This window comes from Pantherophis guttatus, chromosome 1 (assembly GCF_059756535.1).
Source record: "Pantherophis guttatus breed Tessera chromosome 1, ASM5975653v1, whole genome shotgun sequence".
Taxonomy (NCBI): Eukaryota; Metazoa; Chordata; class Lepidosauria; order Squamata; family Colubridae; genus Pantherophis; species Pantherophis guttatus.
Genome location: NC_142063.1, coordinates 284,965,072 through 284,977,978, shown reverse-complemented (window position 1 = coordinate 284,977,978; position 12,907 = coordinate 284,965,072). Strand labels below are relative to the sequence as shown.

General features: G+C 41.0%; 1 protein-coding gene across 6 annotated transcripts in view; it reads left to right on the top strand.

The window, feature by feature from the left end:
- The window catches only part of LOC117671870 (zinc finger protein 318-like), a 62,790-nt gene that overhangs the window by 34,387 nt on the left and 15,496 nt on the right, over positions 1-12,907 (top strand). For 2 of the 6 annotated variants that reach the window (XR_015731474.1, XR_015731476.1), the window contains exons 6-8: positions 7,739-7,838; positions 8,714-8,985; positions 9,724-9,816. Coding sequence is in view for 2 of the 6 variants with exons in the window: in XM_087883053.1 (XP_087739179.1) it covers positions 7,739-7,838; positions 8,714-8,985 (372 nt within the window). In the remaining 4 variants the exon portion in view is untranslated. Of the gene's footprint in view, positions 1-7,738; positions 7,839-8,713; positions 8,986-9,723; positions 12,723-12,907 lie in introns of those variants that run through there. The other 4 variants (XR_015731475.1, XR_015731473.1, XM_087883053.1 and 1 more) reach the window with 2 other exon arrangements.

The window sequence follows — 12,907 nt, the reverse complement described above, 5'->3', positions numbered from 1 at the left end:
AGACCTGTCTGAGGCATACCTGCATATCCCAATCCTCCCGGCTCATCGCCGGTATCTCAGATTCAGCTACGCGGGACGCCATCTGCAATACCGTGCCCTTCCCTTTGGACTGGCATCGGCCCCGCGCAGCTTCACCAAGATTTTGGTGGCTCTCGTAGCATATCTAAGGTCGGTCCCAGTGAGGCTTCAAGCTTACCTGGACGATATTTTGGTACAGGCGTCATCCCTCCAGAGAGCCCAGACCGACTTACAGCTAACTTTACAAGTATTGCAGGCGCACAGGTTCCTGGTCAATGTGCCCAAGAGCCAGTTAGCACCCCAGACACGCTTAACCCATTTAGGGGCCATCATAGATTCTCAAGCAGGACAGGTCTTCCTCTCTCTCGAGAGGAGGGACAACCTCCGGCTCCTCATACGTCAGCTTCTCAGAGCACCCACAGTGTCCAAACTCGAACTGTCCCGCCTACTGGGGAAGTTGGCATCGTGTATAAATATAGTTCCATGGGCTCAATTACATGCACGCAGCTTCCAATGGCTATTACTTCCGTATCAAAGGAACAAGACCGCAGCGTCCCGGTCCAAGATCAGGGTTCCCCTGTCCATCCGCCGGTCATTGCACTGGTGGCTGTCCCCGGCCCTGGACAAAGGCTGCATTTTCTCGGACATTCAACCTCTCACCATTACGACCGACGCCAGTCTGCTCGGGTGGGGAGCACACTTCGGCTCTCAAGTAGCCCAGGGCCGCTGGGCCCCCGAGGAGGCCCAGTACAACATAAACTTACTGGAGCTCCGAGCGATACACCTGGCACTGCAGGCATTTCGACCTTCCATACAAGGTCATCACATTCTACTACTTACCGACAACATGGCGGCGAAAGCCCATGTAAACCGCCAGGGAGGGACAAAGTCCAGATTGCTGATGAAGGAAGCTCTTCTTGTCGGCTCCTGGGCGGAGAAACATCTCATCTCTCTTCGAGCGGATCATATTGCGGGCAAGGACAATCTCCGAGCAGATTTCCTCAGCCAGACCATGATAGACGCGTTGGAATGGTGCCTTCACCCCGACCTATTTCACAACATTTGTCTTCGGTTCGGGCAGCCTCAGATAGACCTGTTCGCCTCTTCTGCGAACGTGCAACTTCCCCGATACTTCACCCGTTACCCATCTCTGGGTGCGGAGAACACAGACGCCCTTCGCTGCCCGTGGCCGCGGGAGTTGCTCTATGCGTTTCCCCCTCTGCCTCTAATTCCACGGGCACTGCGCAAGATCATGGCGGAGGGAGCAAAGGTCATCCTCATTGTGCCCCATTGGCCAAGAAGGCCTTGGTTTTCCGATCTTGTGGCACTATCCGCAGCACAGCCTTGGCGGTTGCCCCAGGAGAGGGTGTCTCTCAGCCAGGGGGGGATCAACCACCCATCAGCCCCCAGTGGCTCAATCTGACCCCCTGGCTGTTGAGGGGCTCCTCCTGAGTGAAGCCCACTACTCCGCTGAAGTCATCGAAATCATGCAGGCAGACAGAAGGGAGTCCACCATCAGACTCTACAACATCATGTGGAAGATATTTATCTCTTGGTGCTCTGCGCGTGAGATTAATTCCCTGTCAGCTTCTGTTCCGCAGGTGCTGGAGTTCCTCCACAATGGTTTTTGTAAGGGACTGGCGCACAACACTCTGAAGCGTCATGTTGCTGCTCTCGCCACGGTACTGTCTCGTGACGGGGTGTCGCTATCTCACCATGTTTCCATCAGACGGTTTTTACGGGGAGTTCGGAATCTCCGCCCACCTGTGATTCACAGATATCCCACCTGGAACTTGCCGCAGGTGTTGAAGGCACTTACCGAACCTCCATTTGAGCCTCTACGTACAGCAAGCCTTAGGTTCCTTACTCTGAAGGTTGCCTTCCTGGTAGCCATCACGTCGGCCCACTGCATATCAGAACTAGCGGCCCTTTCTATCAGGCCTGATTTGTGTATCATCCACCCGGACAGAGTTGTCCTCTGTTTGGACCCTGCCTTCGTACCAAAAATTAATTCCAGGTTTCACCGGGAGCAAGAAATCGTCCTTCCTAATTTCTGCCCCAACCCCTCCGATCCTCTAGAATTCAAGTGGCACACATTGGATGTCCGCAGGGCTATTAAGATTTACAATTCACGGACAGCTCCATCCAGACGTTCTGAGGCACTTTTTCTCTCTTTCCAACCTGCCTCGTTGGGATCCAAAGCCTCCTCGGCCACTATTGGCCGTTGGATTCGTGCCTGTATTGCACGCGCTTATGAGTCACGTTCCCTTGTCCCTCCGAGGTGCATCACTGCGCATTCCACCCACAGTGCAGCTACCACTGCTGCTTGGGCTACGCAGGCCTCCCTTGAGGACATTTGCCGGGCAGCTACCTGGACTACTCCTGTCCCTTTTATTAAACATTATTGTTTGGATGTGTACGCCTCTGCGGAGGCTTCCTTTGGCAGGAGGGTTCTCCAACAGGTACACCTGGCACTGAGGCCTTCTAGGTCGCAGGATTCCCACCCGTAGGGCTGATGAGCTTGGGTATGTCCCACTCCTGACCCACTCGGCAGCCTACTGGGAGAAGAGGTGTTGGATTTACCGTGAACGCTCTTTCTCCAGGGGCTGTGGAGTGGGTCAGCCCCTCCCACCTGCGACACTTCCTTTCTGACTAACTATTATTGGAGCATGTCTTTTAGATTTGCCTTCGTCGAACAAACTGGAAGCAATGGAGGCTTGAGGAGGCGTGGCCAAAGCAATTTGACTCAGTAATTGGTCAGACTGACTGTATCATCCCACTCCTGACCCACTCTGCAGCCCCCGGAGAAGGAGCGTTCACGGTAAGTCCAGCGCCTCATTTCTTATAAACACTGTTTATTTCTTTCTGATTAACAAGCTTTAACTTTTCCTTCTTTTCAGCATAGAAATGTAAAATATATTGTAGAACTTAAAATATATAAGCAGTCCTCTGCAAAATTCTAAGGTAGATGGATAGATACACAAATATGTCTATATCTACATAGTTTATTTTAATTTCATATATGCAATTTCTAAACTGCCTAACTCCAAAGTGACTGGTCAGCTTCACAATGTTAAAAAGCAAGAAAAACATAACAAGATCTACAAAAAGAACATAGTAGTCCTGGGGAAACAGGTTAGAAAAACCTACTTTCCATCACCCCAAAAATGGGGTCAACTAAATACTCTAACCTAGGAGTCCCCAACCAGTGGGCTATGGCCTATTGGCCACTAGGTCGTGTCAGTAGCTGGACGGAGTGCACGCACAGCCCCCTTTTGTGTGTCCGTTGCGAGTGTCATGGGTGCTCGCAGCCCCACTTGTGCAGGCACTCACTGCCCCACTCACATTAGGATTGTGGACACTCGTGACCCCACTCGCGCAGGCACTTGTGCCTCCACTCCGGGCCGCCAACTCAGAAAGCTTAGGGAACTCTGCCCTAACCAAAGATCTGGGAAAAGAACTGAATTTTAGGGCTCTTTTCAAGGGAGAGAGAGTGGCTGTCTCAGCCCCTCTGGAGCCGTCGGTGCTTCGCCAGGCGTGAAGGAACACACACACACATACGCACCCAGATAGAAGCAGGGCCTCATTAACTCATTAACCTCATTACCTGTCCCCAGGCAATCTCTCTCAGCTGTTACACTCGAATCTTGTTTTTCCCTTCGTTTGCCGTTGGTCACAGCCTCTTGACGTCAGTCTCCTTTTCACTCTCAATCCCTCAGACATATGTCCACCCCCCGTTTTTCTTGTGTCCCATCCATCACCCACTATCAGTGTGTATGTTGTCCTAACGCAACACCCTCTTCACCGTGATCCGTTGCTGAAGTTTGTTCAGATGTTCTGGATCCTCCGATGGTATTCCCCCCCCCCATGGTCTTCCATGCTGTTAAGATGTGTGTGATGTCGAGGGTTATTTGACACTCGACAGGCTGCTGAATGAATCTCCAAGCAAATGCTGTTTTAGAATGCAGGTGCTGTAACAGAGAAATCCTGCTTTCTGGATTCTGCTAAATGATGCTGCTTCCTCAATGGAACTCAAAGGAAGTTGACCCTGATTACCTGGGATAGGCCAGGGGTCTGCAACCTTAAACACTCAAAAAGCCATTTGGATCAGTTTCCTACAGAAAAGAAAACACTAGGAGCCACAAAACCTGAGTGGCGTGGCCAACTCAACATCACTCCCATCCAGTCACATGAAACCCCCCCAGCTACGCCTGTCTGGGTTTTGTGGCTCCAGGTGTTTTCTGTGGGAAATGGATCTCTCTCTCTCTCCCTTTCCCTCTCTTGTTTTCCCCCCCCTCTCTTTCTTTCTTTCTTTTTCCTTTTTTCTCTCCCCTTCTCGTTTCCCTTTTTTCCCTCTCATTCTCTCCGTCAAGCTCTCTCATTTCTGTGTCCCCCCTCTCTCTCCCCCTTTTCTCTTATTTGTTTCTCTCTTTCCTTCTCTCTCTTTCCCTCCTTGTCTTCCTCCCTTTCTTTCCCTTCCTCCCTCTATTCCCTCTCTCTCTCGTGTGTGTGTGTGTTCCCTCTTGAACCAAAAACAGTCGAGGCTTGGGGTTTTTTTGTTTTTTTTGCTGATGTTCTTCTTTTGGTGCTTTTTACCATATGATTTAAATCAAGAGTCATTTCAGGTTCCCAGATAAATGAAGCTCTTTTATCCCCCTAATGTGGCTCCCTGTCGGCTGGCTGGCCCTGACCCTTGCCCACCCCTCCCAGTCACTCCTCACGTGGCCTGAGAAGGTAAGGGCGACAGTAGGGATGGAGACTCGCTCCATATTCCAGAGCGAGAGGGAAGCGCCCCTGTACTTGCCTCTCAACTCGCGGGCACTTCTTCCAGCGCTTCTTGGTGCTGCGTGCATATCTCGATTGCTCAGGGAAACACATGACTTGATCTTCGCTAAGAGACACTGGCCTGGCTGCACTCGATGCGCTGTGTCATAATCTGCTTCAGGAGGAGGAGGGGACGCCATCTGCCCCATTGTGAAGCTTGCTAAATTTAAGTGTGCTGCGCAAGGTGCTGCAAGAGCAGCAAACAGGCCATGGAGGCAGCAAGAACAGCATTGTCAGCGACAGGTGCCTGCTGACGTCGCTTCTCTCGCCACCTCCATGGCCTTCTCGCTGGTCTTGCAGCATCTTGCTCAGCACACTTAAATTTAGCATACTTCACAATGGGGGAGACGGCGTCCCATCCTCCTGGAGCCCATTACAACGTGGTGCATCAGGCACAGCTGGGCCAGCCAGTGTCTCTTAGCGGAGATCAAGTTGCGTGTCTCCCTGAGTGACCGAGGTGTTTGTGCAGCACCAAGAAGCACCGGAAGAAGTGCCCACGAGACGAGATGAGAGGCAAGTACAGGGGTGCTTCCCTCCCACTCTGGAATATGGAGCAAGTCTCCATCCCCGCCGTTCCCCTTACCTTCTTAGGACATGCGAGGAGTGACTGGGAGGGGGGGCAGGGGGCGGGGCACCTATCTGACGGGGAGCCACAGCAGGGGGACGAAAGAGCCGCATGTGGCTCAGGAGCCACACGTTGCCGACACCTTGGATAGGCAGATATTACAAGAAATACATAGCCCTTCAGACAGCTAGGTACTATGCGGTATAGGACTTTGTAGATAATAAACAGCACTTTGAATTGCATTCAGAAGCATATTGGTAACTAATGCAGCTCTTGAGACAGAGGTGTTACATGGGTGTAGTGATACCTGACTATCGCAGTTTATGCTGCTACATTCCGAACCAGCTGTAGCTTTCAAGTGGTCTTCAAGGGCAACTCTATAGTTCACCTCTAAGATATGAGTGACTGTAATGAGGGCTTCTTGGTCCAGAAATGAGTGCAACTGGCATACATGTTGGATTTGTGCAAAGCCCTAGCTACCTGAATCATTGAGAGAGAGTTAAGAATCTAGGAAGACTTCCCCTAGTGTGACCCCTTCAGGACTAAGTTTGGGAATCTCCAGAACAAGGAGGTCCAAACCACTTGACTTGGTAGAATTTAACTTAAACCTGTTTCTCCCCATCCAGACTCCAGCTGCTTCCAAGTATACTGCTGGGAAATACCCCCAAAATACTGCCTTGAACTGGCTGAGGAGAGTGTTCTCCAGTTGTGTTCTCAACTGGTCTACAAGAATGTAAAGATCAATCATATCAAAAATTGCTGAGAAATAAAGCAGGGCCAAGTTGGTTGCAACCACCTCCATCTCAGTATCATCAGAGATCATCAATGAGCATGATCAGTGCTGTCTCCATAACCCAGCTAAAATGGGACCGGACAATCTATTTCTTTAATGGCTCTCTGAAAAGGCAACTGACCTCTTCTCAACAATTTTTAGCAGAAAGGGGATGCTGGAGACTGGACAAAAGTTGTCCAGGACATTTAGGTCCAGTGACAGCTTCTTCACATTTAAAAAAAAAATATTTCCAAAGTTAAGAAAAAAGAAGAAACTTAACAACCATCAAACACTAATAATAAAAATAAATGTGTACAAAAATATAACAAATGACGTACCAAATTTTTTGTATCATTAGTGTGTGTTCAGTTGTAAACTGACAAGAGACGTGACTATTAAAACTCTTAAGGTTTGATGATACTGCAGCATAAAGGATGGACAGTTTAGCACCACCTATCATAAGATCTAACACTTATTTCTGCCTGCATTGATTTCCTTATCCAAGTAATTAAAAAATACAGGCTATTAAGTCTTTTAATATACACAAAATAAAATAATGTTTTGCAGGAGACTTTGGCAACAGAAGCCAGGGGCTTGTGCAGAATTGATAAGATAGATGTAGAATGTTGCTATTGTTCTCCAATTCAAAATAATTTTTATGAGTTTACTGATCTTTGCACGTGATGTTGTCTAGTCTGTTGAAGTTTCAGTCTCTGGGTTTTTAACTCTTCAGTTCCATTTTTTTGACATTATCAGTCTTGTGAAATAAACTTTGAATAAGCTTGAGGTGAAAATCTGCATATTTACTCTGAAATTTGTTTTGCTTTTTTTGACATGAATGTCTATTTGCAAATGAAAACAAACATTTGAAACAGAAATATTACTAGAAAAAACAGGGAAAGAATTACCATTTTTTTTTACAAAAATAATAGGAAGGATATTCTTGCCATTCCATTATAGTGTACTGATAATCCCACTTGTGAGCAGAAGTATTTGCTACCCTGTCCATAATATTTTTTGGCATTGTGAAATAATGAATTTAGATCTCCTACTGAGTCAGCCTAAATGTTGCAAGTATTTGAAGCATGACAAAGGTTTATGCCAATAAATATAGCTTCCAAACAAAAATTCACTGTCTTGGGTGTCCTAAAGAAGTTATTTCCTTACAAATTAAGAATATATTCCAGACTTGTTACATGTGCTTTGGTACAATTACATACACTTCAGTTTTGTTAAGTCATGGCTTGTTTGTCCCCTCCTCCTTCGTTATGAATTACAGAACTTCAGGAAATTCCTAAAGTTAATAATCATTTCAGGTAGATTTTATAAAATAAGAAGACATGCTATTTTAATGGAAAAATGAACATATTATATAAGAAGCTCTTGTGAGTAAGAGTAAAATGCATTAAATATCATTTGAAATATATATAATAATGTAAAAAGACTCTGGATTCAGGGACACATTGGAAATTAGCCATAATGATCCTTGTAGGGTTGTTTTTACTTTGGTCAATGAAATGGCATATTTTAATGTGCTAATTTCTTTTTAAAATTTCCAGGTAATAGAGGAAAGAGTAAAGTTGAAGCTTGAACAAGAATTACAACATAAGAAACTCTTTTATCAGAGGATTGAATTAGATAGGCTTTCAAAACAGCAAGGTATCACTTCCTCTTATTTCGTAATTATTATTTTTTTGTCCTGAAGTATTCAGTATTTATTTTATTGAATTTGTATACCGCCCTACTCCCGAAGGACTCAGGGCGGTGAACAGCCATAGAATAAAACATATAAATACAAAATTTAAAATAAACTAACATGCATTAAATAATTTGGCTGAACAAATTTAAAACCCCAATAATTTAAAACCAAATTTAAAATTTCCATTTAAAAAGGGGAAAAACTTACTGGTGGTGCTGAATACTACACAATCCCCTGGAAAGTGTGTAATTATATTTTATCTCATTCTGAAGACATCTCATAATACTACAGAAAGTCTCCAGATAACAATAGCAGTTAGGACTAAGAACGCCATCGCAAGCAACATAGTCGTAGCGTGCAATGTCACATGACTGCATAATTTAGCAATGGCAATTTCAGTAGTTTGGGTTGCCATCAGTTATACAAGGACTATGTGTGTCATCATGTGATTGCAATTTTATCATTGATTTAACTTGTGGGAAGCTGGCAGGGAATGGGGGAAATCATAGTCATATGAATGTGGCTTGCTGTGATGTTGTAATTGTGAGCTGGGTGCTGAGCACCCTGATGGGAATGCTGATAGGAATGCTGTGACATCCAGAACTCTTGAGGACCGTCGTAACTTTGAACAGTTGTCGAACAACAGTTGTAAATTTAGGACTATATGATCCTAAAGATTGGATTATATATGCTGTATCACTGTAGACAACATTACTTTTAATCCATACCAAGCGTCTTGGATCTAAGAAAATTAAAACTTATAATTTTAATTACCTTAATAATGCATGTATTAAAATAATTTTCTTTTGTACCTCGCTCCACCACTTCAATTTAGTGGAGATGCTGCAGAAGAAACGAAAAGAGGAAGATCCTTTGCTTGTGGAACTGAACAGATTGAAAGATAGCATTGCAAACAATGTTGCTCAACTGGAATTGGATATTAAAGTTTTAAAGGAGAAACAGGGCGAACTTGATAAAGTAATTCATAGCCTGGAGATGAATAGTTCTGAAAAATCCCAGAAATTATCTTCAGAATGTAAAGATTCTTCAGAAAACAACTTACAAAAAAGTCCCCAAAGTGAAGAGACAACTTGTAACGCAATTTAGGTATGTTTCTAGATGTTGATACAGTTAATAATCTCAGAGAAAAAGCTTTGATATCATAATCTTGGTTTAGTAAATCAAAATTTAAAAAAGATATTTCCTTCCACATGCAATCCTTTTATCCTCCCTTCACACATTTCTGCAAATAAATTAGCATGCCTGTAATTGCTGGTAACTTTCATTATATCTCAGTCAGCTCACAACTTCAAAATAAGCAAAACCTTAAACCATAATTCGTAATTTCAGATTCTTTTGATAACTGTGCTTATTCTGAAAGATTAATTGAATTTTACTTGGGAATGATGCTCACAGTGGAAATGGTGACCCCTTACACACTTGCCAAAATTTGCTCCATATGGCTTGAGGAATAAGATAAGCCCCAAATAGTATTATTAGATAGCAGTTCTAGCCTATTTGTCTTTTCTCCTAGTTTTGTTAAAAGTGATTTCATAAGGTCAGTTTTGATCAGAACTTCACTGATATCAAAAGAAGGAACAGTGCTTTTAGATAAGATGATTTTTTAAAAAATAATGACCTTCCACTAGAAGAAAACAATGGTGTTTGAAAAGGATTATGTTGTAGCAAATAGGGGTGAACAAAACAACAAATCCTTAGAAAATTACTGATGAAAACAAAAAGTTATAAATTTTGTGATCATTAATTTATGATACATAACACTAAGATACTTTGTAATAAAATTCTATAGAGGACTTTCTCTTATATAAATATCTTTTTGTTTAGTCATAAGGAAGTGATTGTTTACCTGGAGTAAGGACAGAAACCAGCAGAAGGAAAAACCTTAAAGACTGTCTCATACCTGACCTGACTCTCGAGGTTAGAATCTGTGGTAAGATTTTGAGATGAAGACTACAATTCTAGAGAAAAATTTTATTCTGTCATGATTTCAAGCACTATATTTTATTCAGATTTATTTTATGTTTCAAGAAAAGTAAAAAAAAAAAGTTAAGAAATTTTGTCTCTTGGCTCATTAAATATCAGTATAATATATTTTATCAATGGCATCTGCTCAAAGAAGATAATAAGTTCTACATTTTCTGAATAGCTGAAAGTTTCCTTAAATTGGAGATAAGCTGAAAGGTTACTGCAACCTAATTTTCAGGTTACAGTTGTGAGAACATTTGATTCATTTTTGTTGATGGATTGCCACAGCTCTCAAAACTTTTCAGGAGAGGGTTTATGTGTATAAAAATGATAACAGGAAGCTTAATGTGTTATTATCATGAGAAAGTAACAGCATCTCTCAGTTGTTTCCCATGGATAATGTCACCCTGTGATGCTTCTTGTTATCCATATTATTCTATTTTAAAAGAATGGATCTTTTAAGAACATTTAAAAAGAATGCCACATTATTCTATGAGTACTTTGTATGGCATTATACTCTAAAAAAGAAGTCATAGTGCCATATTTATTTCCCTCTGGCCAGAAAAAAGTGGTTTTTTTTTTTTGAAAAAAACTTTCCCTTCTGATATCTACAAACACAAATCTTCAGAAAACTTTAGTAAGTAAAACATATCTTCTCTGTTTTTTTAGTGTTCTATTAGTTTTTGCTGAAAAGTTCTACACAATTTTAAGGTTGGCTCTAACTAAATATGTAATCTTCCAGTAGGCTTTGGAGCATTTGGAAAACAAAGCATATCATAGAGTTTTGTTTTTACACTACTTCCTTGAATGTAATGTAAAGACAAACACGGAAATTTTAAAGAAATTTTTAAAACTGATAAAGGGGGTGGTTATTTTGAAAGATTTTTTTTTTTTTTTGCAAAAGTGCTTTTAAATAAATTATAATTAAATTAGCCAAAGGAACTAGACCTTTGTGGGAATGTTTTTTGTTTATTATTAAAGAATGCATACAATTGATGGATTGCACAAAACAAAAAATAACTGTAAGATAATGAGCCAGACTATGAAACTGACTGTAATTATAGTTGATGAGTGTGATGTTGAATATAATTAGTGCTATTAGGGATGAAAGCACAAAAGACAAAAAATGTAGGAAGCTTGCCTTTAATTTTCTGTTGTTTGAGATACTTTCATTTTGGGATTATAATATAATGACAACCACCAGAAAAACAGCAAGAATGGAGGAGAGGAGGGGAGATCTCTAGAGCAACCTGCAGAAAAAGGAATTATACCAGATTTGCTTCAGAAATAATGTTAGCAAATGGGCAAATAAGATAGAATCACTTGATACTAAATTGACAGCACGTAAGAAAAAAAATGGATGAAAGACTTGTAAAGAGGAAAGAGGAGATGAAAGTAGAAGCCAAGATGATGGAAAGTGCTGTAACAAATGTCTGGAGATATAAAACAAATTGACAACAAAGTAGAAATTTTAGAGAGGACAGAACTTTCTGACAAGGGAGTTGGAAAGAGAACTAGATAATCTGGCTATATTTGATTAACAGAATAAGAATTTGTTTTAGGATTCTAGAGCAAGGCCATAGGATTCTACTGAAGATATTAGAGAAGATTATTAAAGTCCTGGCAATTTTTTGGGATTTGGCAGAGGAGTATATAGAGGCATAAATTGATAAAAATGTATAAAGTAAATTCAAAGATTTGCAAGAACAAGAAATATTCTAAGTGATGCTTTTGTACATTTTGTTAGGAAGAAAAAAGCATTAAGTTTTGCATTATGTATTGGCAATATAGATATAATTTTTCTTAAATTACTATCATAACTTTGTGTAAGAGAAAGGAGTTGATTTTTTTTGACTGAGAGATTAACAGAAAAAGATCCCATTTTGATGAAACAAATTGGAAGATACGAATTTTACTTTTAAATAGCAGAGGTTTCAGTTGAATTCTGTCCAGGAGGTGTGGAAATTTCTAGAAAAATTCAAAGAAGAATTGGAAGAGATTCAAATGAAAGTGTCAAAGAAGACACAAAAACTCCAACTGTGCAAGAGGAAACTGAAAGGGATATACTGGATTATGTGCTATAAATATTGGTTCTTCTATTTTTTTAATGTGATTATGGATTACAAAGTGATTAATGTAAAATATAAATGTAGCAAATGCTCCCTGAAAGTGAAAAAAAAAGTCATTATTTGAAAAAATTAAAACGATATAATTTGTCTACAAAAGACACATATCGGAAAAAGATATGGAGTTCTTCTTCCTTCTCACAGTTTTTGAGACGTGTGTATATGCACACATTTTTGAAAGAAGCATCTCTTGCTGTTTGGTTTGGTTTGGATGAAAGAGTAAGTGTTCTTGAGAAATAGAAGGCTTTTGAGTTAAAAGGACATGACATGAGATTATTTGTGATACAATAAAGTTGGAGTTAATTGGATTTCAAAAATAATTATGCTATTTGTTCTATATTGAGAATGGAAGGGATACAAATCCAGGTTGTGCTCAAAAACATATTTCTGGCTCTTAGCAAAATAAGCATTTTATAAACAAGATATAATTGACAAACAAATTTGGCTAACTTATTGTGAGATACTAATATTGTGTTAGGAAGAATGTAAAATAAAGAAGAACTAGTGACAGAGGGACAATGCTTTTCTTATATACAATTACCAGAAAGATTTAAAGTAGATAAAAGTACATCATAAGGCTGAATTTGAAATAGAATTGTGTACAAATGATGAATATGTAATTGCTAAAATGTATAAACTTCTATTGAAATGTGAAATAGAAGAACAATTTCTGGAACGCTTCATAAAGTGGACTAACATTTTAATTATAATAAAGATGAAACAATGGGAAAACGTGTGGTTGAAAGGATTGAAATTTACACTGTTATAATCTTAGAGATTTTTTATACAATGATGTATATGTCACTGGAGAAATTGTCTGGAATGTATAAAACCACTTCATTTATATTGGACATGTCAACAAGAAGAGACATTGCGTCATGCTTGGTGCATATGTAAAAGAGCTAGAAAATTAAGAC